Source organism: Pediculus humanus, genomic scaffold (assembly GCF_000006295.1).
Source record: "Pediculus humanus corporis 1103172107590 genomic scaffold, whole genome shotgun sequence".
NCBI classification, from domain to species: domain Eukaryota; kingdom Metazoa; phylum Arthropoda; class Insecta; order Psocodea; family Pediculidae; genus Pediculus; species Pediculus humanus.
The window spans coordinates 35800-36057 of NW_002987204.1; the positions used below are offsets into that span (position 1 = coordinate 35800).

Consider the following 258-nt stretch of genomic DNA (forward strand, 5'->3'; position numbering starts at 1 on the left):
ATGGGTTTTCAAAACATTTGGTATTCTCATCCAAGAAAATATGGCCAAGGATCGAGATCTTGGTAAGTTTTTTATCTTATTTTAATCTCGATATACATTTTGAAATGAAATTATTAACTTCTACACGTGATGATGTGACATTTTTGTGTTTTAGCCGTTCATGTGCTAATGGCCACGGTTTAATTAGAAAATATGGCCTTAATTTATGCAGACAATGTTTTAGAGAATATGCTGCTGATATAGGATTCAAAAAGGTAC

The 258-nt window shown here is 31.8% G+C and overlaps 1 protein-coding gene across 1 annotated transcript; it reads left to right on the forward strand.

The window, feature by feature from the left end:
* On the forward strand, positions 1-257 carry Phum_PHUM226670 (40S ribosomal protein S29, putative; the record flags this gene model as incomplete). Its single annotated transcript, XM_002425842.1, has 2 exons — positions 1-62; positions 155-257. Coding segments are annotated over 2 exons (165 nt in total), but the record flags the coding sequence as incomplete, so codon positions are not given.
* Between the last annotated feature and the right edge of the window lies 1 nt (position 258).